Source organism: Narcine bancroftii, chromosome 7 (genome assembly GCF_036971445.1).
Source record: "Narcine bancroftii isolate sNarBan1 chromosome 7, sNarBan1.hap1, whole genome shotgun sequence".
Classification (NCBI taxonomy): Eukaryota; Metazoa; Chordata; class Chondrichthyes; order Torpediniformes; family Narcinidae; genus Narcine; species Narcine bancroftii.
In genome coordinates, this window is record NC_091475.1 from 194452695 (window position 1) to 194475509 (window position 22815).

Here is a 22815-nt window from a genome sequence, read left to right on the forward strand (position 1 = left end):
TATACTCATTGGAATGAGGGGGAACCTCAGAGGTATTTAGAATGTTGAAAAGCCTAGCCAGAGTAGATGTGGCAAGGTTTCCTATGGTAGAGGAGTTTAGGACAAGAGGGCACAACTTCAGGATAAAAGGTCAATTTAAAATAGAGATGCTGAATAATGTCTTTAGTTGAAGGGTCACAAGCATGTGGAACTTGTTGCCACAGGTGGCTGTGGAAGCAAGGTCATTGGGTGTATTTCAGGAAGACATTGACAGGTATGATTAGACAGGGCATCAAGTGATGTGGGGGAGTAGGGCTGAGTGGGAGGGTAGATCAGCTCATGATTAGAATGCCACAGCAGACACAATGGGCCTACCTGTTCCTGGAGCTTGATCTTGTACTTCAAATGAGCCATTGCAAATGAATAACATGAAATAATTACAATAGACATTATGCAATCAAACAGTTAAGTGCTGGGTAACAATTTTGTGATCTTATAATGGTTAGTTCCAGTGAGAAGAGAGGGAGACTTTAAAAGGCAAGAGCTGAGCCTGGCTAATTAATTGTAGCCAATAAAAGGAAGGGAAGCTCAAGTGGAAAGGCTAAAAGTGTGGGAGTGGGACTTAGAGGCTTTGGTGAACACAGGTTTACAGAAAACTAAGACCCTTAAACCTTCCCCTTTGATATTCAAGCATACTAATTGTCAAGGGGGCTGATGCTTGAAGCTAAACGAGGTTATTGACAAAGTAATTAGAAACCAAATTACAACTAATTAAATAAAATAGGGATGCAGCGTCAAGTGATGTGTTGCAGCTATATGTGAGAGTTGGTGGACTCCATCCAGGTGACCACATCTGCAGCAAGTGTTGGTTGGTTGAGGAACTCTGGATTAAATCTGATGACCTGGAAAATGAGCTTCAAAAACTGAAACAGAGGGGAAGAGTAAAAACACTGAAATGCTGGAGGAACTTAGCCAGTCTTTTCTGCATCCATAAAAAGCAAAGATATATTCTCAGAATTTCAGGCCTGCACCCTTCAAGAATTAAGGAGAACAAGTTAGAAGCAGGTAACCTTAAAATTTCAGAATTCAGACAATACTAGCTGGGGGAAGGAATCCAGACCATCAAATTGGATATAAGGGACAAGAAATGATCACATTTGTGTGAAAGGAGACAGGGAAAAAGAAGAGGTACAGAGCTAGGGGAAGGAAAAAGGGATTATCCAGACACTATTTCAGGAGGCAGTCATGCCCATCAGATTAACTCCTTCAAATTTGGTCTGTGGTCAGCCACAAGAGGATGTGACTGCTCATGAGCTTTTAAGAGTCCTGCACTTAAATGGATATATTCCCCTCACATTTGACTTTCCAAAATGCAACACCCAATACTTGTCTGGATTAAACTCCATCTGTTATTTCATTGCTCATATCTGTATCTCATCCATGACCAGTTGTATTCTTTGATAGCCCTCTACACTGTCCACTCCTCCAATCTTTGTGTCACATGAAAACTTACCAACTCACCCGACTTTTCATCTCAGTCTTCTATATTTCTATATCACAAACAGGGGTCCCAACACTGATCCCTGCGGAACACTGCTAGTCACAGACCTCGTCCAATAACACCCTTCCACGGGTATATATTAGTAATAAATTTATAATTAACAAATGTATCTGTTATTATACATATTCAAATTGACTTTGTTTAGGGAGTCTCAAATCTGCTCCCAGTCTCTTTTCCAAATACATTTTTAATTGATAATATGCAAAAATTGTATTATGTATTGTATTTATCTTTCAATTGATCAAAAGTTAAGAAAAAATCCTAAGAAACAATCTTTTGTTCTCTGTAAACCTTTACTGTACCAACGATCAAATAAAGCATTATTCAAAGTTAAAGGAAGAAATTGATTTTATTTTAACAACATTTTTGGTAATTGATAATTTTTAATTTCTCTCTCAATATGAATTCTATTCCAAGTTTAAAATGTTTCAATACGGAAAAATCTTTAGTTCCTTTAAATGACTCACTATTCCATTTATACAGAATTAACTCCAGAATAGCTTCACCAATTTTATTCATTTTTATTTCAATCCAAGCTGGTTTTTCATTCTGTTGATAACAGGACAAAAACCTAAATTGAGCTGCTTCAAAATAATTCTTAAAATTTGGTAGTCTTAGTCCACCCTGATGGGAGGCTGCTCTCCTTGACAATGCCGGGACAAGGGATTCTTTCAACCGCTTGCGGCTGGGATCCAGCAGCACGTAGTTTGAGAGGGAGAGTTGGAGAGGAAAGTCAAAGGGGGGGGGGGGGGGGGGAAGGTAAAGAAAAAATGGAAAGAGGAGGGAGGGACTTACCTCAATTGAGGACAATGACATTCTAATTTCATGACAAGTTAATTTTTTTCTACCTGTGAGGCCAGTTCAGCTCCAAAGAAAAAATTTGGATAAATGCGGATTTGAGAATCAGAGTTTACTCTAAGTTGCATCTCCCAAAATATTTTTTTTTTTGCAAAATATTTAGTTGCACAAGCTACTATTCAAAAGGCAGATATTCAACTGGGACGGCACAGTTAGTGAAATGCTATTACAGCGCCAGCGAGCAGGGTTCAGATCCAGCACCGTTTACAAGGAGTTTATACATTCTCCCCATGTCTGCGGGGCTTCCTCCTGGTGCTCTGGCTTCCTCCTACTGTAGGTTAATTAGGTGTAATTGTGCAGCACAGACTTGTGGGCCGAAAGGGTTTGTTACAGCACTGAATACCTAAATTAACAAAATTAAATTAATTAGATATACTGTTATTAGCAGGAATCCCAGTTTTTATTATTAACAAATCTCCTTGCTGATACTGCCAAATTGTAAGATATTTATTAACCTTCTAAACTAGTGCTGACTGGCTGCATCACGGTCTGGTTTGGGGCCACCAATACCCATGAGCAAAAAGCCCTGCACAGCCCAGGACATCACAGGCAAAACCCTCCCCACCATTGAAAACATCTACAGGGAACACTGCCATTGGAGGGCAGCAGCAATCAAGGATCCACAGCACCCAGCACAGGCTCTGCTCTCGCTGCTACTATCAGGAAAGATGTACAAGTGCCACAAGACTTGCACCACCAGGTTCAGGATCACCATTTGACTCTTCAACAAACTCAGTCAAGGACTCATTTAAGGACTCTTACTTTTGGACTTTTTTTTCTCCTCTCTGTATTGCAAAGTTGTTTACACATGTGCGCTGCGTTTTTCCCCCCACTACTACTAAGTGGTAATTCTGTCTGGCCCACTGAATAAAGAATCTCAGGGTTGTACATGATGTCGTGTATACACTCTGACAATAAATCTAAAATCAGTTTCTAACTCCATTATCCAGATTCCCATTCTGCTTCCTGCAAGGACTCCACTTTATTCTTGTAGTTTTTTTGAGAAGCTTCATTTATGATACCAGTGCATCCAAAATGTTTTTTTTTAAACTGTGGTTTTCCCTTCTTTGTAGTTTACAGGACCCTTGTGCACATCGGTTCCATTTTTCTCATCCCCTCGTTCACACAGCAGTGTTCTCTCCATCTCTACCTTCAATGGATCATTAATTTTTCAATCAATATTCTTTCTTTGGCTTGGCTTCGCGGACGAAGATTTATGGAGGGGGTAAATGTCCATGTCAGCTGCAGGCTCGTTTGTGGCTGACAAGTCCGATGCGGGGCAGGCAGACACGGTTGCAGGGGAAAATTGGTTGGTTGGGGTTGGGTGTTGGGTTTTTCCTCCTTTGTCTTTTGTCAGTGAGGTGGGCTCTGCGGTCTTCTTCAAAGGAGGTTGCTGCCCACCGAACTGTGAGGCGCCAAGATGCACGGTTTGAGGCGATATCAGCCCACTGGCGGTGGTCAATGTGGCAGGCACCAAGAGATTTCTTTAGGCAGTCCTTGTACCTCTTCTTTGGTGCACCTCTGTCACGGTGGCCAGTGGAGAGCTCGCCATATAACACGATCTTGGGAAGGCGATGGTCCTCCATTCTGGAGACGTGACCCACCCAGCGCAGCTGGATCTTCAGCAGCGTGGACTCGATGCTGTCGAGTCAATATTAACATGTCACCAACACTCAAGGGACAAATACCTTAACGCTCAGTCTTCCATCTCCACCAATACCTAAACCCCCTTCTCCCGGTCCCTCTCCATGTAACCACAGGAAATGGCAGCAACTATCCTTTTACTTTCCCCTTTCCACCATTTGGAGATCAGAAAAGGTCTTCCAGTTGAAGCAGCAATTCATCTGTTCTTTTAATATAACACAATGGATTCAATGCTTATAGTGATCTCCCCAAGAGTGGGGGGGGAAAAAACCCACACGATTTCTGTTCAGGATGCAAGAGTAACACTCATTTTCTAGTTATCTGCCACTTTGATTCTCCATTCCATGCTCATGCATTGAAAGCCACCATTGAAAACCCCTGATTTTGGCCTCTTGCTTTTCCATCAGAGCCCAAAATAAATGAGGAATAGCATTTAACCTTTTGACCGAACAGGCTACAGTCTTCTGACTATTCAGTCAACTGTTTCAGTCAATCAGCCTTTACTGTTTAAGTTAGAACTAGCAAGTCTTATGCAAGGTTTTCAATCTGCAGTTTTTGACATAGGTTTCTCTTCTTAGATGTGGTCTGACTTAATATTTCCAGCATTCCTGTTTTACTTTAGATTTTAAATGAGCTTTTCCTCTCAAATGCAACAAGTGCTCCTGGGCATTTTCACCCCTCTCAAATGCAACAAGTGCAGTAACCATCTCTATATTTATGTTTCTTTCCCCAATGCTCATTCACCCTATTATGCACAAACCTCACGGTTTTAAAACAAGGTACCAACACGGTAAGAAATTCACAGGTGTCAAGAATTACAAAGGTGGGAAACAGCCATAGTTGAGAAAGATGTGACCAAAAGATACAAAATATTTAGCTTTTTACCACTGTCCCAGATGCAATCGATATACTTTCAAGCATCTACAATTCCCTTCAGTATCTTGGCCTGCCAACACCCACTTTCACCACAAATCCAAGCCATCCCACTTAATTCAAATCTTAGTGGAAATTACAAAAAATTAGGTCAGACAACATCAGCAGGAAAGATTAATTAAGCTTGTGGACTTGTCATCATAATGTTGAAATGCTTATTCCCCCTCCTCCAAATGTAAAGGTCAATCCAAACTTAATTCATAACAGATCGGGTTTAACCTGCTGAGTATTTCCAACATTTCGTTTTATTTCAAATTTCCTGAACATCCAATATTTAGCTTTTGTGGTTTATTCATAAACCAGGAATTTCTTCACATTTGCCAAAACACCAGAGCCAACTTTTAAAAAAAATCTAGCAAGTTTTCACATGCTAGTCAGATTTCCAGAATTTTCTAGTACTTTTTACATATTTCAGCTAAACCTCTGCCAAATGCCTTATTGATTCAAGCTTGACAACAAATTGATATTTTTGGTTCCCTTTAACAACCAAGTTTGACACTAAAATTTCCTGACATTGATTAAATTACCATTAAAACAAATAAACTTCAGTACAAGTTCTACATCATTTTGTGGAAACCTTGGACCACAATTCTAGTGTGCAGGTATGTATTTCCATCAAAATAAATGTTTCATGAAGTACTAATTTTTTGTAAAAAACAACTTGATTTTGAATTTTTAATAACTACAGTTATCAAGCCAAGAATCCATTTATATTCTTCTATAACATCAATCGTTCATTTTTTGAAATAAATCACAAGTTTAAAAAAGTCCAGAACTACAATTAACCTGATGGGGAAACAATGTTTCCCAAACATTCACAAGAATGTTGCTGGGAATGGTTGGCTTGAATTACAAGATTGCTGGATAGCCTGAGCCTCGAGGATAGGAGGCTGCTGGACAGCAGAGGTGGTGGTGGGGGGGGGAAGGGATAAGAGGGAGTATATCATGGATCTTTTTTTTTCAAATTTTATTTTATTAGCACATGTAACGAAATTGCATGCATAACAAATTTTTAAAATATTTTTAATCATTTTCTCCCACATGGAACCCCCCCCTCAAGAAATCAAAGAAAAAAGGAAAAAACAAAAAGAAAAAGAATAGACAGATGTTTAAACAATACTGGATATTACTTTATGAATAAACGGTGAAAATAAATGGAGGAAAAACCCAACACCCAACCCCAACCAACCCATTTTCCCTTGCAACCACTGCCTGACCCGTATCGGACTTTTCAGCCACAAACGAGCCTGAAGCTGACGTGGACATTACCCCTCCATAAATCTTCGTCCGCGAAGCCAAGCCAAAGGAAAAAAAAATGGTGACCTAATTATTCTAACATTTACAACTTCATATAGAGGGGTATGGACCGGGTGCTGGTCAGTGGGACTAGGAGGGTGGGGATTTGCTACGGCATGGACTAGTAGGGCCGAACTGGCCTGTTCTGTGCTGTAATGTGGTTATATGGTTATATCTTTTAAATATGAAGTCTATACAGTAAAATACGTTATACAGTAAAATAAAACGCGACTGGGCAAAACACAACACATCTAATAAAGTAAAATAAAATGAAATACATTAAGGTGAAACTGGGTAGTGACCAAGTTCATTGCAAATTCTACCAAATGACATTATTACATAAAGTTATAACACCAATCTTTTGCATATATGGAAATGAAATTTTCAAAAAATTATTATATTTGTTCTTTAAATATTATGTAATCTTTTCCAAAGGTATACAACTTCACATTTCACCATGCCATCTATCTAATACCAAATCCGTATCCAATTTTCATGAAACTGCTATACATTTCCTGGCAACTGCCAGTGCGATCTTTAAAACTTCTTTTTGAAACCAATTTAATTTTAAATCTGGCCTAATCCTTGATATATCCCCCAAAAGGAAAAGCACAGGGTTTCTCAAGAGTTTAGCACCTATTACCTATTGAAGAAAATCTATTAATTCAATTTGGGACAAGTCCATGTAGAGTGTAAAAAGGTGCCATGTCCTGTTCATTGAAAACACTTATCAGAAATATCAAACTTCAATCTATTAAGCTTTTGTGGTGTAATATATAATTGCTGTATGAAATTGTATTGTACCATTCTATATCTAACATTTATTGTATTTTAATATTATCATACTTGTGTCCAATTTCTATTATTAATATCTATACCCAAGCCTGTTTCCTACCTTTGTTTAGATTTATAAAAATCTTTCTTCTTTACTCCTCTCAAAAGTATTAAATACATAACTGATAAACTTTCTTGTATTTGGATTCAACATTATTCCTTCTATTTCATAGTCTTCTAACAGAAAAGAAGATAGCTAATCTTTCTCGGAGATAAGCCTTTAATTGATAATATCCGAATATTGTATTATTTAAATTCCATATTTAGCTTTCAATTGGTCAAATATGATTAAATATCCTATAAAACCCAGGATATAAGTAAGTTTTAAGCAATTTTATACAAAATTATATAAAGCAGAGTCTATGCAGGATGATAATAAAATTGATCAATTTTATTGTAAATGTGCCTAAGTATAGAAGAACAAAAAATATTTGGAACCTCTTTTAGTTGCAGAGAATGGAAGAGTTATAGTTTCTTTTCAAAATAATAAATCCCCTGAAGATGGATTTACATTAGAATTTTATAAAGAATTTAAAGATGTGCTGATTTCTGTATTTATGAAAGGTTTAATACAATTGGAAGAAACTGGAAATTTACCCGATTCTTTTAAGACAGCAATTATAATGGTAATTCAAAAAAGGTAAAGATCCATTAATACCATCGACTTATAGACCGCTATTTTTATTGAACGTGGATTAGAAGACAGTGGGTAAATTATTGGCAAATAGGCTGGAAAATCTTTTACCGAAATTAATTAACAAGGGCCAAACAGCATTTATTAAAAAAAGGAAAATCGGTGGACAATGTAACTAGGTTGATTAGTTTAATTCATCTAGATCAAAAGAAAGAAAATTTAAGTGTAGCAGTGGCTTTTGATGCAGAAATGCATTTGATAGAGTAGAATGGAACTTTCTTTTTAAGATACTTGCTAAATTTGGCTTAGGACAAACATTTATAAACTTGATAAAAGCATTATATATTGAACCAAGAGCAAGAGTACTGGAAATGGTCTCATGTCTGATTACATTAAATTAACAAGATCAACAAGGTTGTCCATTATCACCTGCTCTCTTTGATTTAGTAATTGAACTGTTAGCTGAATTAATTAGAACAGACAGATATTAAGGGTATTAAAATAGGGGCTAACGAACTAAAATTAGTTTATTTGCAGATGGTATTATTTATTTGGCAGATCTGGAAAATTCATTAGATAAACTACATATGCAATTAGAACAATACAGAGCAGTCTCAGGATATAATGTTAATTAGGATAAAGTGAAATGATGCCAAAGACTTTTGGTGACTATACCTCATGTAGGCAAAATACAAAATTTAAATGGCCTGAATTTGGGATGAAATATTTGGGAATTAGAATTGATAACCAGTTAGAGAGTCTTTTTAAAATTAATTATGGACCACTGTTTAAGAAAAATGAAGAAGATTTTTAAAAATGGGTTGATTTACCAATTACATTAATTGGCCAAGTAAATTGTATCAAAATGAATATTTTTTTCCACAGGTGCAATATTTATTTCAATTTTTACCCATTGAGGTTCCTAAAAAGTTTTTTTTAAAGATCTAAATAAAATTATAAGGACATTCTTGTGGAAAGGCAAGGTTTGTCAAGGATTTCTATGGAAAAATTAACATGGAGATTTGAATCAGGAGGTCTCCAACTTCCATATTTTGAGTATTATTATAAAGCAGCCCAACTAATATTTCTTTCTTTTTTTGAGGAAGGAGAAAAAGTGGCTTGGGTTAATATCGAAATGGATAAAAAAAAAATCTGAAGTTCTATATAAATGGAATGGGGTATTATTAACTGGAGAAACAAGCACACCAACATTTGGTCAGAATATGGCATAGGTTGATGGGAGTCAAGGGGTATGGATTAGTGAGAATGCCACTGGTACAAAATAAATTGATCCCATTTACGTTGAATAATATAAATTTTATTAACTGGTCAAAAAAAAGGAATAAAATTTATTAAAGATTATTATCAAGGCAAATATCAGGGATCTTGTAGGAGGTTTATAAAATCATTTCAGTTATAACCTTTGTTCCCTAGGGTAGGGAAATCAAATTTAAGATAAGGAGACTATGGTGGGCATGAGAAATAAGCTGCCAGAACAGGTGGTAACATCAGAACAATCACGATGATCTAAAGTCATCTAGGCAGGAAACTGATAGGAAGTGTAGTGGGATATTGGCCCAAAGCAGGAAAATGGGACTATCTAGATTGAAGGTGCTGTTTCCATGCTGTAGAACTCTACCGGTTATATTAGCCCAAAGCAGGAAAATGGGACTATCTAGATTGAAGGGGCTGTTTCCATGCTGTAGAACTCTACCGGTTATATTGGCCCAAAGCAGGAAAATGGGACTATCTAGATTGAAGGGGCAGTTTCCATGCTGCAAAACTCTACCAGTTATATTTTCAGGACACAGAGTCCAACCCGAGTGACAAACGGAGCTTCTCTGGTTCTGTCCATTTTCATTCCCTTACTGAATTGAAGGCAACCATTCTGACTGCTTGCTCAGGTTAAATCACATTCCAATCAGAAAGCCTTTACAAGACTGATTTGGATCATTTCAAACTCGTCAATTTCTGTGAAATTAGGATTTCTCACCACATTTCCATTCATTATGTTCTTTGGTGTTAAACAACTGTCTAAATTAAACACGCCAACAAGAAATAAAATATCCTTTGCAAAAAAACCAAACTCTACACAAACGCTGGTGATAGGCTGCAATTTAAACTTAGTAAAAATATATAAATGCTGGAGAAATTTAGGTCTTGCAGTATCCAAGGTATACCTTGAAGAAGAATTCAGGCCAAAACCATCAGTAATATATTTACCTCCAATGGACGCTGAAAGACCTGCTGAGTTCTTCAAGCATTTCTGTGTTTTTACTACAATACTAGAGCGCATCGGATGTCCCCCAAAGTTCCTCAACATGATTATCCAACTGCACGAAAACCAACAAGGTCGGGTCAGATACAGCAATGAGCTCTCTGAACCCTTCTCCATTAACAATGGCGTGAAGCAAGGCTGTGTTCTCGCACCAACCCTCTTTCCAATCTTCTTCAGCATGATGCTGAACCAAGCCATGAAAGACCCCAACAATGAAGATGCTGTTTACATCCGGTACCGCACGGATGGCATTCTCTTCAATCTGAGGCGCCTGCAAGCTCACACCAAGACACAAGAGAAACTTGTCCGTGAACTACTCTTTGCAGACGATGCCGCTTTAGTTGCCCATTCAGAGCCAGCTCTTCAGCGCTTGACGTCCTGCTTTGCGGAAACTGCCAAAATGTTTGGCCTGGAAGTCAGCCTGAAGAAAACTGAGGTCCTCTATCAGCCAGCCCCCCCACATCTCCATCGGGCACACAAAACTCAAAACGGTCAACCAGTTTACCTATCTCGGCTGCACCATTTCATCAGATACAAGGATCGACAATGAGATAGACAACAGCCTTTGGAAGACTACACAAGAGTCTGGAAAAACAACCAACTGAAAAACCTCACAAAGATAAGCGTATACAGAGCCGTTGTCATACCCACACTCCTGTTCGGCTCCGAAACATGGATCCTCTACCGGCATCACCTACGGCTCCTAGAATGCTTCCACCAGCGTTGTCTCCGCTCCATCCTCAACATTCATTCATTGGAGCGCTTTCATCCCTAACGTCGAAGTACTCGAGATGGCAGAGGTCGACAGCATCGAGTCCACGCTGCTGAAGATCCAGCTGCGCTGGGTGGGTCACGTCTCCAGAATGGAGGACCATCGCCTTCCCAAGATCGTGTTATATGGCGAGCTCTCCACTGGCCACCGTGACAGAGGTGCACCAAAGAAAAGGTACAAGGACTGCCTAAAGAATGCTCTTGGTGCCTGCCACATTGACCACCGCCAGTGGGCTGATATCGCCTCAAACCGTGCATCTTGGCGCCTCACAGTTTGGTGGGCAGCAACCTCCTTTGAAGAAGACCGCAGAGCCCACCTCACTGACAAAAGGCAAAGGAGGAAAAACCCAACACCCAACCCCAACCAACCAATTTTCCCCTGCAACCGTGTCTGCCTGTCCCGCATCGGACTTGTCAGCCACAAACGAGTCTGCAGCTGACATGGACTTTTACCCCCTCCATAAATCTTCGTCCGCGAAGCCAAGCCAAAGAAAGAAGAGATGACCTCTACAAAGAAACACACAGTCTGCTTTTATACTGTTCAAATTCCTACCATTTTTGCTGATTGACTGAGTCATTCATATGAATAACAATAGGGGGCGGGAACATCCATGCATATGAATGCATATCTACCCCAGCCTGTTTCTTCTGAGTTAGCTGGGCAGCTTGACCAACGCCATTATAGAGCTGTTGGTCTGATGCTGCCCCAGCTTCTAGCCCTGCTGGTTTGTTGTCCTGGGAGTCGCTTTAGTAATCTCTGTCCGGGTCTGCTGCCGAGCGATGTTCCGGCCCGATCTCTACAACTGCGGGCCGCTACACAATCATAATGCCTGCAGACTTTTGTGGTCTACTGCAATTTAATCTTGCCTCCTTCCTCCCCACCAGTTTTCATTACTGATGGCATCAGCCCCTTGGTAGTGTTCTTTGAACACACTAAACAGCTCTGCCAAGTGGTTATAATCAGTCCAATGCTCTCAACCATGAATGTCAGTAGGCTATGTGACTGGATACTGCAGCTGATCTAATTCAGTCTCTACTTGACAGTCATGATCAGCAGGGTTTCATTTGTTTCCCAACACTCAGATTCTGAAATGGACTGCAAAAAAAAATTAAATCACAACTATCTAGCAGAGATCCATCAAACTTCATAAAAACCAGGGTTTGAACATGGACTCTTAATGGGATGTGCAGGATACATTTGTGTCAAAGTGTAATCTAGAAGTATTTATAAAGTGCTTACTCTTCAAGTACACAGCTTTACATCTCTTTAAAGTTCCTGCAAGTAATGTTGATTGTGGAAAGAGGTCCACATGGGGACAGAGCTTCTGTATTCAAAGCAACCTAGAAATTTGAAATTAGCATCAGTTAAGTTGCATAAAAGTTTCATTCACAACATAACTTTCACAAATTTGCAGAATTTAATTCTTAATTTGCTTCACGTGTTCCTTCAAGTGTTTAAAAAGCAAAATAATCTTTTTTTTTAATTAAGGCAATTTCCAATTCATTTTAAATAATTTTAAAAAATGGCATGGATAAAGCAAAAATAATCTTTTTTGCAAATCTATTTTCCTGTTAATATGAAAAAACTTTTGAAACAGGCCTACTGATGCCTATTTTTCTCCACAACACCCAGAAGCCTCCAGATCCAATGTAATTATTAATAGGACTTCCCAATTTCAACCTAGATTAAGACAGAATTCCAACAACTATTTGTGTGCACAAGGCCTGGCTGTGCCATTCTGCATTTTGAAAGATAGCAGAAAATTAATGCATGACATAAAAGCTATATAATTCATTAACATTAAATATATAAATGTAATATTTCTCTCTTTCAAATTAATAGATATTTTAAAAAGAAAGATGGCTGAAAATATTTTGGTTATAATTCTTGTTCCAAAATTGATTGTATAGTCATCAGCTATACTTTGGGAGGAGGTTGAAAAGGAGTTTGACATGTCACTGAAGACTAAAAGAGTGACAGGTATACTGTGGAGAGCATTCTGGCTTGTTGTCTGATTTGGAGTTGCCCATGTTCAGGACAAGAAAAACTCCAGAGGGTTGTTGACTTGGCCCGCGACCTCATGAGCACCAGACTTCACTCCATTGAGGACATCTACAAGAGACGGAGTCTTAAGAAAGCAGCCTCTGACCTTCAGGACCCCCACCACCCAGGCCATGCCCTCTTCACTCTGCTACCATCCAAAAAAAAAAGGCACAGGAGCCTGAAGACAAGCACACAGAGGCACAAGGACAGTTTCTTTCCCTCTGCCATTAGATTTCTGAATGAACATCAGACACTGACTTTCACCATTTTTATTTAGCAAGGTGGTTTATATAAATATTTGCATGCTGCCACAAGCAACAAATTTTGTGACATGACAATAAATTCTGATTGTGCTAAGTGAATAAAAATTGTGCAAGAGAACACAACATACCAGTCGTTCAAATCTTAAATCCTAAATGCAGCTCAAATGGTATGGTCCAATTTATTTATTTACTTTTTAATTTTTAAAAATGTATACATACAGCACAGTAACAGTCCCTTCTGGTCCACAAGTTCATGGTGCCCAAATACACCAATTAACCTACAACCCCCTTACATTTTTGAAGGGTGGGAGAAAACCTGCACAGACACAGGATAAACACACAATCTCCTTACAGACAGTGCTGGATTCAGGGTCGCTGACACTGCAAACGATGCACTAGCTGCTACACTAACCACACTGCCCATTTATTTAACTAACATAGTACCCTATTGGTACCAAATAACAAGAATTTTGTTTGCACTGCTGATATATTTAACATTTTTAGACCAAGTTCATCAGAATTAACACGCACTTAAGATCTCGACCCACTGCAATTCACCCATCATCACAATCGCTTCACAGCAGATGCAATATCGCTGGCTCTCCACTCAGCTCTGGATCATCTCGAGAACAGCAATTCATACGTACGGCTGCTCTTCATCAACTACAGCTTGACCTGCAATACCATTATTCCCTCAATGCTGGTCAAGAAGCTACAAACTCTACACCTCTGTACCCCCTATACAACTGGATCCTTGACTTTCTCATTGGAAATATCATCTCTTCACTGATTATTCACACAAGTGCACCAAGGATGTGTGCTTAGCCCACTGCTCTACTCATTATACACCCATGTGTGGCCTGGCACAATTCCAATGCCATCTACGAGTTTGCCAATGACACCACAGTTGTTGGCAGAATCACAAACGGCAATGGGGAAGCGTCCAGGAGGGAGAGAGATCAACTCGATGAAAGGTGGAACCACAGCCTTGCGCTCAGCAAAACTAAGAGGATTATTGGCTTCAGGTGGAAGACAGGGGAACGTGACCTAGTCCTCATCGGGGGCTCAGTAGAGAGGGTCAAGAACTTCATATTCCTGGGTGTCAACATCTCCGAGAACCTGTCCTGGAGCCTCCATGTTGAAGGCTCACTAGCGGCTATACTTTGTGAGATGTCTGAAGAGATGTAGTACATCACAAAAGACTCTTGTCAACTTCTACACGCGTTCTGTGGAGAGCATTCTGGCTGGTTGCATTATTGCCTGGTACGGAGGCTCCAAATCTGAGAACAAGAATAAACTCCAGAAGATTAACTAGGTCTGTGGCATGATGGGCACCAGATATTTACACGATGGAGTGTCTTAAAAAAAAAAAGCAGCTTCTATCCTCAAAGACCCCCACCACCCAGACCACTCCCTCTTCACTCTGCCACAATCAGGAAAAAGGTACAGGAGCCTAAAATCAAACACTCAACAGCACAAGGACAGCTTCTTCCCCACTGCCATCAGATTCCTGAATGAACCATAATATATTTTTTTATATATATAGTAATGTTGTAAGATGGTTATAATATGAACGTTTACACGAAGATGCTGCTGCAAACAGTGAATTTCATGACTTGCTCATGGCAATAAATCCTGATTCTCATTCAGAAGTTTAAAGTCATCTGCACATTCAAGTTGATCTATATTAATTGCGCACTAACATTCAGTTACTTTTAACTCTGTGACTCTGCTTTCATTTTCAATAATGTATTATATGTTGCCCCCTTCAAAGATATTATTCATCAGCACCAAAATCAACTCAAATCTGAAAACAAATTAACTAGCTATTGTGTCGCTTGAAATGTTTAATAAAAAGACTTCAAATTTCAAGATTTTATTCATTGTCTGTACTTTCATTTCTTTTGCATCTTTTAGTGCTTGTTTAGCCCAAATGATTTCAAGTGCACAATTTATCCATGAACAAGAGGCAAGCAGGATTTTATTATGAGCAACTGTCCAGAGAAAACAATGAACAAGTCGGAGTAAGAAGTTTATACTATGGTCTTGAAAAAAAAATTCAGGCACTTCATCACTTAACAGTTTAGGTTTCAATTTAGATTTTGTGCCCAATCTGTCTAAATGGATTGGAACCCCACAGTCCAACTAAGATCAATTCTATTTTCAGAGGGGATTATTCAAGATCATTTGGATATAAATATTTACTTTTATGTTAGATCTGATAGACATTAATCCAGTCCCTTTAATACTTCCTGAAAACCAGAATTACCTCAAGTTTTGAGAAAGACAATTTATCAATAATATAGCAAAACATCTGTATAAAACTGAAATATAAACTAAAATCCTAAAGTGACGTGCAGAATAATTGTACAAGTCAAATCATGAAACCCAAAAATATCTCCAAAAAAAAATCTTTATATGCTGGATATACTTCTGAGACCTCAAATTCAGCTTGAAATCCAAAGAAGCCAATTTGACATACAAGTCGATCCATTTAAAAAAACGATTTGCCTTACAAGTCGACCCATGAAAAGTAGATTTGGCTTATAGGTCAACCCTTGAAAGACCAAAAACCTGACTGTAACAGATTTTCATTGAGATTTTTATGGAAAACAACACAATTAGAACCCTTAAAAAAAAAAATCACCATAATTGTCTGAAAACATCAACCCATTTAGAACCCTTCAAAATCACTCTCGCTATCAACGTCTGAGGCAAAGATGGCAGCGAGCACATGCATACTCTCTCTGTTTAAACAGTCATCATATGGGTCCCAGACTGTATCTGATGAGCCAGATTCAGCTTCATCATCAGTTTCCCATAATAAATATTCCATGCCATCAATTGCACAAGAGATAGTGCATTTTTTGAACAATTTTTAATCAGTCTCTAACTTCGTCCCATGCCTTGAGCACAAAGTTATACCATTTCCCCACTTTATGTAAACGACTTTTCTGCACTTGACATCCATGTAGTCCATTCCTCGCACACATGGCACTTGAATGGTTTGTTCTAGCAGACAGCAAACCACCCAGGATAACCACCATACAAGTATTATGTAGTGCTAATCTACTTTTAGTCTTCAGCTAAGTGGCTACGAAACATATTGCAGACCAGCAAACACCATTCTTTGCGTAAACCACCTGGCCTCTTGTTCCACACACTGTCTATCCATAGTTTTACACCATTTTCATCCTTTTTTCATGAAAATACACAAAAATACTGGCAGGGAATTTTATTTTTGGTTTAATTTTACATTTGAAGATTACCATGGGTCTTAACTTTGTCCCATCAGCCTCGCACGATAACATCACAGTAAACCTGGTCCTTTCATGGCCAGTATTTCTGTTTTGCAGTTTTTATACCTTTCCGTTCCACTGTTCAATTGCCTATCATGTCAAAATTCATGGGTGTTTCGTCCATGTTTCTGACATTTGCCGATGCAAACTGGTGTTTCTGTTGATTACATATAATAAACTGGTGAAAATTTACAACTTTATGATTAAGATCTTTTGGTAGTTTCTGTGCAACTTGTTTTTTTTTTGTTTTAGAGGTGCCTAACCTTTTATCCAGGATTCCAAACATTGGGAGGCTTCAAAAACCAGCACTTTTTTCCTGGTAGATGACTTTTGCTCATCAAAGATAAAGTTTGGCACCAAACATGACCTAACATTTGTCCAACATGTTCCACGTCGATAATTTGTGATATCATCACCTAACAATGTGTTCTCGTCCCTCTCTTCCTTCGGTGGTGAATGGCTCAATGTCGGATCAGTGGCTGTATTCCTTACCCATAATCCAGCTGCATGGGGGGGGGGGAATTTTGGGTAAGGAAGACAGCCCTTTCTCCCACATTGAGCTGTTGCCACAAGCTGCTGCAGCACTCTGGTGAACTCCAGGTGGGTTGGGTTGTGGGGGGGGGGGGGGGGGGGTGGGGGTGGGGCACAAAAGACAGCCAGCTGGTGGTGGGCGGAGCGCAGGAGTGAGGCAGTCAGTATATTCATTAACTTTTCGTTGCGAACAGTCTGCAGGCTAGCCACAAAAATGTCTTGGCCTGCCACAGAAAAATTCCGGATGGGAATTAGTTTCTAATTCCCGTCTGAAATTTTTTTTACACAGCCATTGCGGAAATTCCCATTATGTAGAGGTAGCAATATCATAGTCTTTTATGGTCTTTATTTACCTAAATCTATTTAACACCCCACACCCAGTTTTGTGCAATTTTGAAACATTACATTTGCTTAAACGAACCCCTATTTTAAAATGATTCTGAAATCCAGAAGATTCCAAACAACGGCAGATGTCCAGTCCCAATGATCCCAGATAAAAGGTTAGGCGCCTGTAATACCAGATTTTTCCTGTTCATTAAACAGTTGCAGTGGCCTACTTTAGTCTCAAAATCTTTACAGAGGTCTTAGTGCGACTTTGCCCACTGCAGTGCAAATGTTCTTGTTTTATTTCAGATGACTAAGCAGCAGTCTTGCCTCTGTTCAAGTACCCATTCTGCAAAGTGATTTTTCCACCTCTGGCCATTGAATGATGCCTTTTCTCAATGAACATTGCTTTTTTAGTATTTTTTCCTTAAAGTCTCTTTCTTCTTCCAGTCTCTTAGCAGTTTCTTGCAACAGCACAGTTGTTGGTTTTCTTGGCCATTTCTATCGCTTACTTTAAAGCTCGCTTCATACTTGCATTGTTTTGATGGAGTCTCCATGATAAGAATCACCTCTGGCCAACGCCCAGCAGATAAATCTGTGCGATCTTTGGGGGTCAACTTTTTGGCCAGTCAATGGGAAAACTCAGGCATCCTGAAAACTGGGATTGACTTGTACACTGGATATATAATAAAACCACTAAAATGAGGCTTTTTTGTTTAAAGGAGGAGTTCGACTTGTATTCCAAAACATGATGTTCAATTATTTTAAAATATTCCACCATCTCTACGCTGTGATTTTTCACCAATGAAAAGGTGACACCAATTTCAGTCATGCAGGTCAATGCAAACATTTGATTATTAAAAATTTAACATACAGTTGCACTTAACAATCAAGTTTTATTAAAATTATTGATTCACCAAATTCTGAAGCAACCTGGGGTAATCTGGCATTTGTACACGCATACCCTTTACAATAAAATGAAATAATTATTTGCAAATTTGAAGCTATGTTTGCTACTGTTGGAGATAGGTCTTAAAATGAAGTAGTGTCAAGTGGTACAATTAGGTGACAAAACAAAAAAAATCTTTTGTATATTACTGCAAATATACTCAGTTTTACTTTAACGTAGTCTTAAAGATTAAAAGAATAGAAATTTGTGTTTCTGACACAGAAACATGAAAATCAATGATAAAATAATCTCAGAATCAGAACATGACAAATCAGGAAGCCTTCGGACTTCGTCTCTGCTGCCTTTTTTGAAGAGCAACAAACTCTTCACTCCCCAATTCCATGTAATATCAATATGCCCCACCCCCCCATCAAGTATTTATCCAATTCCCCTTTCAAAGCTTCCATATCCATCAACCATGTGATTTTTCACTTGTTTCTTCCATTCTTTTCAGCAACCTTAAATCTGTCTTCTGAGCCTTCAACCATTGTTAGATTGTTTCCTTAAACCCTTTATGGTATTATGCATCTGTCAAATGTCAAGACTTTCATTGTTCCACAGAGAACTGCCTCACCAGTCGACTTGTGCAATAATGCTGGATTCTTGGTACCACTCCAAAACATTCAATTAATTTAATACTGAGATAAGGTACATTTTCATTTCAAATCTGATTAACTCTTCTTTTTGTGACACAAAGGACGGTGGGTGGGTTGATGTAGTTTAGGCAGGTACTACTGCAATGTGCAAGAAATATTTTGACAGATACATGGATAGGTTTAGAGGGATATGGACAAAATGCAAACAGATACAACTTACATGGGTGGGAATTTTGGTCTGCGTAGGCAGGTTGGCCCAAAGGGTCTGTCCCCATCTTGCATCCTAACAAGCTTTACCATCAGCATATTCACACCCAAATAGATTTTTCAACATGGAAAATGAATAATTGACAACTACAAACAAGAATACTGAATGGCAACAAACAAATCAGAAGCATACATGCTATTTACACCAGTTTCAGTCCAATTTCTTGAATTTGTACTCCAAGAGTTCAAATAAAGCTCAAGTTTCAGTACGAGACGTTTCTTATCCTCTCACCGAGTTCCCTTTTAAAAGCAATCACAAAAGAAAACTAGAGCCAGTCAAACTCTGCAAAACTACTTTGAATCTCAAAAGTTTCAGTTTTAAAATGACCCCCCCCCCCCCCCAAATATGCCTCTGATTCTTTTGCATCCAGTTCTCTCATCCACACCAAGGCACTCTGACGAAAGAGAAAAGTTGGCACCACTCGTTTTTAAACGAGTTCCAGACAAGATTACATTTTAAAAAAATACACCCTCCCTTCATTGCCAGGGGAGGGGGGGGGGGGGGGGGGTCAAAACATTACCCTAATCGTCCTTCACAAAATGCCTAAAAATTAAAGTCTGAATTGAGACCACCACCAAAGTCAATAGCTTGAACCTCTTCAACCAATCGCAGCGAAACAGAGGGAGGGAATGGGGTCATTAAACACCCCCCCCACCCACCCCCTGGTCCGCCCTCCCCTCCCCCCCCACCCACCACCCCCTGGCCTGCCCTCCCCTCCCCCCCCACCCACCCCACCTCCCCCCCACCCACCCCCTGGCCCGCCCTCCCTCCCCCCCCACCCACCCACCCCCTGGCCCTCCCTCCCTCCCCCCCACCCACCCCCTGGCCTGCCCTCCCTCCCTCCCTCCCTCCCTCCCCCCCCACCCACCCACCCACCCCCTGGCCCTCCCTCCCTCCCTCCCTCCCCCCCCACCCACCCACCCACCCCCTGGCCCTCCCTCCCTCCCTCCCTCCCCCCCCACCCACCCACCCACCCCCTGGCCCTCCCTCCCTCCCTCCCCCCCCCACCCACCCCCTGGCCCTCCCTCCCTCCCTCCCCCCCCCCCACCCACCCCCTGGCCCTCCCTCCCTCCCCCCCCCCACCCACCCACCCACCCCCTGGCCCTCCCTCCCTCCCCCCCCCCACCCACCCACCCACCCCCTGGCCCTCCCTCCCTCCCTCCCACCCACCCTCCCACTGGCCCTCCCTCCCTCCCCCCCCTCCCACCCACCCTCCCACTGGCCCTCCCTCCCTCCCCCCCCTCCCACCCACCCTCCCCCTGGCCCTCCCTCCCTCCCCCCCCTCCCACCCACCCTCCCCCTGGCCCTCCCTCCCTCCCCCCCCTCCCACCCACCCTCCCCCTGGCCCTCCCTCCCTCCCCCCCCTCCCACCCACCCTCCCCCTGGCCCTCCCTCCCTCCCCCCCCTCCCACCCACCCTCCCTACCCCCACCCCCCCGGCCCTCCCTCCCTACCCCCCCCCGGCCCTCCCTCCCTACCCCCCCCCCCCGGCCCTCCCTCCCTACCCCCCCCGGCCCTCCCTCCCTACCCCCCCCGGCCCTCCCTCCCTACCCCCCCCGGCCCTCCCTCCCTACCCCCCCCGGCCCTCCCTCCCTACCCGCCCCCCCGGCCCTCCCTCCCTACCCCCCCCCCGGCCCTCCCTCCCTACCCCCCCCCCCGGCCCTCCCTCCCTACCCCCCCGGCCCTCCCTCTCTACGCCCCCCCCGGCCCTCCCTCCCTACCCCCCCCCCCCCGGCCCTCCCTCCCTACCCCCCCCCCCCCCGGCCCTCCCTCCCTACCCCCCCCCCCCGGCCCTCCCTCCCTACCCCCCCCCCCCGGCCCTCCCAGTTGCCAGGAACACGCCAGGGGGGCACGGAGCAGGCCTCGGATATCAGCCGCAGGGCCCGGGCCTCGAACACCCACCTTGCGTTCGCCTCCGCTGGCGCACACTCCGAGTTGCCTTCGGCGGAATTCATACGAGAGAGGGTGGGAAGCGGGGCCGCGCTGGACGGGGGCGGCGACGGGGGGAGGGGGGAAGGCCGTGCCGGGAAGCGAGGTGGCTGTGCGAGGGGCAGCCTCGGCTCTCCAGCCCTGGCCCCCCCTTGTCTCTCTCACTCCGGCTCGGTGAAGCGACGAACTGGTGCACGGGGAGGTCGAGTCCGGCTCTCTCCTACAAGGCCGACCGGCCCGGAACTCGCCGTTGCAACAGCCGCCGCCACTCCTCGGCTCCCCGCGCCGCCATCTTGAGGCGAAGATTCCCGTTGGGTGCTGGAGCTCCCAGCATGCCACGCGGCCTGGGCCGACCGCCGGCCTCGGCTCTTAAAGGGACCCCGCCCTCCTCCTGTCCCGCCCTCAAGGCTCCTCCTCCTCCTCACCCCATCGCTCCCGCCCTTTGCCCACCAATACTTGGATCCTCAAGGAATCTTCACTCTCATTTTGCTTATTTCACCCCCCACCCTAACTTTTGCTGGGGGTGGGGTGGGGTGGGGTGGGGTGGGCAGGGGGGGGAAACCACCCAAAGTTGTGGAGAAACCACCCAAAGTTGTGGAGAAACCACCCAAAGTTGTGGAGAAACCACCCAAAGTTGTGGAGAAACCACCCAAAGTTGTGGAGAAACCACCCAAAGTTGTGGAGAAACCACCCAAAGTTGTGGAGAAACCACCCAAACCTCTGGAGAAACCACCCAAACCTCTGGAGAAACCACCCAAAGTTGTGGAGAAACCACCCAAAGTTGTGGAGAAACCACCCAAAGTTGTGGAGAAACCACCCAAAGTTGTGGAGAAACCACCCAAAGTTGTGGAGAAACCACCCAAAGTTGTGGAGAAACCACCCAAACCTCTGGAGAAACCACCCAAACCTCTGGAGAAACCACCCAAACTTCTGGAGAAACCACCCAAACTTCTGGAGAAACCACCCAAACTTCTGGAGAAACCACCCAAACTTCTGGAGAAACTCAGCAGGTCAAACGGTGCCTTTCATGTCGCAAAGGTAGGAGCCGCTTTCAGGTGGGATAGCTGGGAGAAGGCGGCTCCGGGTGCGCGCGAAGCGACAATTCAGGCGGCAGCGCGGCTCTGGCACCTGAAAGGTCCGCAGCAGGGGGGGGGGCGCCGCGGAGCGAGCGCCGGCTCCTGTCGACCGTGGCCGTAGTCCCGCCCGCTTTCGGGTGCCCAGGCGGAGCACTCGGAGGCGGAGAATACACCTGCCCCGAGGAGGGTCGGCTAAGTACTCCTCGGGTCGGCCGATCTTCTCCGCTTTCAGGCGGCCTCCCAACAGCCGCATTCGGGTATTCTATGCGGCTTTACGTTGGGGTATTCTGGCCACCTGGAAGTGGCTAAAAAAATACATCACTATCGTTTCGGGCTTGAGACCTTCACCTGCCGCTCAATCAATTTCTGAAACCAATCAATCACTTTTCTTCAGTTCGACAGCCAACTGTCTCGCGTAGAATGTCTGTGGATTTCCATACAAAAATAACATCACGAGGTATCTCATGCACTTAATTTGTTGCATACTCAGAAGCAGGAGGCATGTCTCATGTTGCTGACCTGAGCTTGTTCTGGAGGAGGGGTTATGGTGTTGCCACCTTCATTAGGGGAATCATGGGAGAGGAGCCATGGGTACAGTCAGCAAGGGACAGGCCAGCCATACGCATACAAACAGTATTAACAAAATAGTCATGGGTACCTTGAGTCAGCCTGATTAAGTGCACAATCTATTTGTGAAATTCTCCTCTCACCTGGAACCTAGATCTAACCACAGAATCAAACAAAATGAG

At 42.7% G+C, this 22815-nt stretch overlaps 1 protein-coding gene across 3 annotated transcripts in view; it reads right to left on the reverse strand.

The window, feature by feature from the left end:
• The window catches only part of ube3a (ubiquitin protein ligase E3A), a 75196-nt gene extending 53875 nt beyond the window's left edge, over positions 1-21321 (reverse strand). Inside the window, exons 1-2 of one of the 3 annotated variants that reach the window (XM_069891891.1) lie at positions 20964-21320; positions 12029-12129 (exon numbers count right to left, since the gene is read on the reverse strand). Coding sequence is in view for 2 of the 3 variants with exons in the window: in XM_069891890.1 (XP_069747991.1) it covers positions 20964-21016 (53 nt within the window). In the remaining variant the exon portion in view is untranslated. Of the gene's footprint in view, positions 1-12028; positions 12130-20963 lie in introns of all 3 variants that reach the window. The other 2 variants (XM_069891890.1, XM_069891892.1) reach the window with 2 other exon arrangements.
• Between the last annotated feature and the right edge of the window lie 1494 nt (positions 21322-22815).